At 32.4% G+C, this 4,024-nt stretch overlaps 1 protein-coding gene across 1 annotated transcript; it reads left to right on the plus strand.

Annotated features, from left to right (window-relative positions):
- Positions 1-1,706: 1,706 nt before the first annotated feature.
- LOC145029332 (agamous-like MADS-box protein AGL62) lies at positions 1,707-3,660 on the plus strand. Its single transcript, XM_078977900.1, has 2 exons — positions 1,707-2,513; positions 3,539-3,660. Exons 1-2 carry the CDS (start codon positions 1,725-1,727, stop codon positions 3,590-3,592), a joined length of 843 nt encoding a protein of 280 aa, XP_078834026.1. The 5' UTR covers positions 1,707-1,724; the 3' UTR covers positions 3,593-3,660.
- Positions 3,661-4,024: the final 364 nt, after the last annotated feature.

Raw genomic sequence — 4,024 nt, forward strand, 5'->3', positions numbered from 1 at the left:
AAAATATTAATTATATACAAAATTGCCGCCTTATGTCATGCCTTACAAACGACATGGTCCGTCAAGACTCAGAAAAGCTTGAAGCTTGATATTGCTGCCAAATCAAGTCTTACGTTATTTAGAACATTGATTGTACCTTTAAGTCAAGAAATATAAAACCAAAAAATATATTAAAATTTTTGCATAAAGGGTAATTTTTTTGTGTCTTTTTATGCATGTAAAGTTTATTTTTTGTAACTCTCTACAACAAATAGATTTTTTATGTCATTTTCTGCATTTATGTGTAATTTTCTGCATTTATACAGGCAATTGTTATGTTTTTTAGCCACTTATATATATATATATATATATATATATATATATATATATATATATATATATATATATATATATATATATATATATATATATTCTATAATCTTTTACATTAAAATGTTAACTTGTATAATTTTATGCATTTATTTTGAATATTGTTTAATCATGTTTTGAAGTCTAGGGTAAGTATGTATAAGGAAAACACACATTATAGGTAGAATAAGAATCAGGATATGAAGGGGGAACAAAAACTCGGTCGTGATTTTCAGCATTCCTTCATCGATAAAAAAATAGAGTACAATCAATCTCCGATCTTTTATGATTTAGAGGTTAAAGGAGCATATGTGAGAAAGAGTTTTCGAGTAGAAAGAGACGATTCAAAGGCAGTGCCTTCAGGATAACAAAGAGGTAAGCCATAGGAAGCAATCAACATTTGAAGACGGAGAAATAGGGGAGGCCGTCGTCAAAGGCAATGACACCGATGAGCGACTGGGGCTCTCCGGCATTGAACATAGAAAATACTATAGATGAATGGGGAATTAGAAAGATGAGGGCCAATATCTATAGCGGTGGAGAATATGGTCGCAATCGGAAAAGAACATGTAGCATTATTGCTAGAGGAAACCAATGACACTGAGCATTAGTTGACCAACCAAAAGGAACCACAAATATCCAGCCACAACCATCTTTGACCAGCCGATGAATAGTAACCGGCTGGCTCCATGTTACTGTTCATAAGCTTTTCTAAAATCAATATGCATATATAATTATCTATTATGCAATACATATGATATTTTGAATTTTTAAAAGTGGTTCGACTTGAATCATTCATGGGGCGGTTCTACAATAAAACCGAAAACAAACCGTTTGCATTCGGTTTATGAAAATTAAAAACCGCACCATCATTGTCGTTTTATCGCACCATCATTTTAAGTATTGGTTTGGGTTTTCGGTTTTGATGCCACCCTAGTTAGTTCTCCATTAGTCTTTATTGGTAGTGAATTTTGGGATCATGACACATCCTAACTTTTCAAATTTCTCGATTAGTCATTATTGGCAGAAAATTTCTGGATCGTGTCCCTACAATTTCAATGTAATTGCCTTATATTATGTCGGGGATAAAAGTAAATTTTATTTATTGGTTTGTTAGTGCTGTACATTACATATTTGGAAGATCTTGACTGTATTTCGAACTGGTTCATGAACCATATTTGCAATTAATAAATTTCATTATATGGTCAAAGCAATTCATTTCAAAGAGAAGTCTGGAAAAAAGTTCTACAACACTGACCAATAAAAAATCAAATTTATTCTTCAATTTGGAAAACCATCTAAACGCGAGCTATATGGAATTAAATCTGCATTTGAAATATCAAATGCATACATGGGAATACATTTAGTGGTATCATATGTGGATCCAGCACATGTCGCAAGATGAGCCCTTTAAATATATCCTTCAAGGTTTTTCAAAGAGATCAAGGAAAGAAAAACCCAGCCTGCCTTACTTGTCCTACAGTTCTACGTGGAGAAGTCCTCTCAAGTCCTTTGCAATGATGCCCCGAAAGACCAAAGGTCGCCAAAAGATTCAGATGACAAGAATGGCGAAAGAAAGTAACTTATTGGTTACCTTCTCCAAACGTCGTGCTGGCCTTTTCAAGAAAGCAAGCGAACTAAGCATCTTGTGTGGGGTTGAAATCACAATCATCGTCTTTTCTCCAGGTAAAAAGGTGTTCTCCTTCGGCCATCCATCTGTTGAGATGATTGTTGATCGCTTCCTCTCACAAAACCTTCCACCAAGTTCTAGCACATCTCAACTTATGGATGCTCATCGTAATGCAAAAATTAACGAACTCAATAGGCAGCTTACTTATGTAATTAGTCAATCTGAGTTTGAGAAGAACAAAAGTGAACACCTTAGCGAGATCAGGAAAGCAGGCCAAGATAATCACTGGTGGGAAGCTCCAATTGAGAACCTGAGATTACCAGAACTTGAGCAGTTGAAAGTAGCAATGGAGGCGCTGAAAAAGAACATTGAAGAGCAGTCGAAAAGGCATCTGGTGGAGGCTGCAAACTCAATGCCAATTGTCCCAATCTCTGGTTCTATGGGGATAGCTGGGGACTCAGTTGAAGATAAAGGTTCTGGGCTTGGATTATCCATGACTTCTCATGGAATATGGCCATTTCAGTCGTCGAATCAGGTTACTTTCTTTTCATTTTTTCATTTACAAAGTTCCCTGAATTTAGCTATTTTGACATCGTTTTTTTTTCTTATACCACAAAGAGTTTGTTTTAGTATTGAAAACTGATTTATAGTTTGTTTGTGTAACTAGTTTTTAAGTCATTTTTATAGGTGGAAATCGAGCAGATTAATATAAAGATCTAAAAATTGCTATTAACTCTATATACCTGTAAATATTTTTATTTTGTCTATCTCTTAGTCTTTTGCTAAGAGCTTTAATACATTGACTGCTGTTCCAAAAAGAAATCTTAAGATATGATCGATTAACTATATCTTCTCTTATATAATTGTGAATAATATTTGATCTCCTGTGGTTTTCAAAAGGATAATCTTTCTCTATGCTAGCTTAAATACACAAATGCACAACACGTGACTATATATTATTTATACTTAATTAAGAACACGAATTACCAAAAACTAAAAGTTGGTTTTTATATAGAAGTTGATTTGGCTATAAATCACTAAAGAAAATTATGAAGACAAGATCCTCAAGATGGATCTAATTTCTCTAATATTTTAAATGGTAATTTAAACTCTTGCCTCCTCAGATCTAGACTCCATGAAAAGTAACATGCCTTTAACGCAATAACATGTAAGAATTGAATATTATTTTTACATTCATGTATTTGATCTAGTGAGTAGGAGGATTAGTAGGAAGAAAATATAAGAGGATATTTGATTTCTCATTTGGAAATATTATCTCTAACTTTATAAGGCATAAATCTTTGACTGGCATTTGTGCTACTACAAGCCAGAACATGTGGCTTATAGTAGCTAGACATTTCAATTTAATTCAAAGCGTTCTCTTTTGTGTTTATTTTAGAAAAACCAAAAGTGAACATATGGTCATATGAACTTTATTGTTCCAATAATGAAATTTGAAGTATGACATGGTGAAATTTTTTGACAATTATCTGCCATATATAATACTGGAAGCTAAATCGTATTAAGATATTCTAAAATCATGACTCTTCATCTGATCAGGCTTCTAGTTCACGACACTTGGAGATTGATGGGAGTAACTCAAGAAGGTTTTAAAGCTATGGAGTGACTGGTGTGCTTTGCAAGGGAGTAATTCTATGTTATTTTAGAGTTTATTTGTATTTTGTCTTTCGAACTCTCTAAGTATCCATTTTATGGGATAATTTTATTTCTCTTTTGTTTGTTCTAAGTATCAATTTTATGGGATAATTTTATCTCTTTTGTTTGTTCTTTTATCAGTCATTATGCATCAATATCTATATATGATTCACTAAAACTTGCAAAGTGGCAAAAAAATCGTTATGGTGACAAATCTATTTGTCATTCAATTGATGAAACTTTATCATTGGGAGATAATACCTTGACATTAAATAGATTTGAAGTTCAATTGGAAAAATAAAAGTTTTCTAATTCTTAAATATATATATTATAAATTGGTTTTTGTAATATTTTATTGAACTTTGTAAAGTTCAATGCATTTTAGAAAAA

This window comes from Lactuca saligna, chromosome 2 (assembly GCF_052625555.1).
Source record: "Lactuca saligna cultivar CGN05327 chromosome 2, ASM5262555v1, whole genome shotgun sequence".
Lineage (NCBI taxonomy): Eukaryota > Viridiplantae > Streptophyta > Magnoliopsida > Asterales > Asteraceae > Lactuca > Lactuca saligna.

What these genes read in the sequence shown, in the direction of transcription:
- LOC145029332 (XM_078977900.1), top strand. Translation starts at nt 1,725, where the DNA reads ATGTGGATCCAGCACATGTCGCAAGATGAGCCCTTTAAATATATCCTT. An exon ending in CATTTCAGTCGTCGAATCAG is followed by an intron (nt 2,514 to 3,538) that starts GTTACTTTCTTT and finishes TCATCTGATCAG; the next exon opens with GCTTCTAGTTCACGACACTT.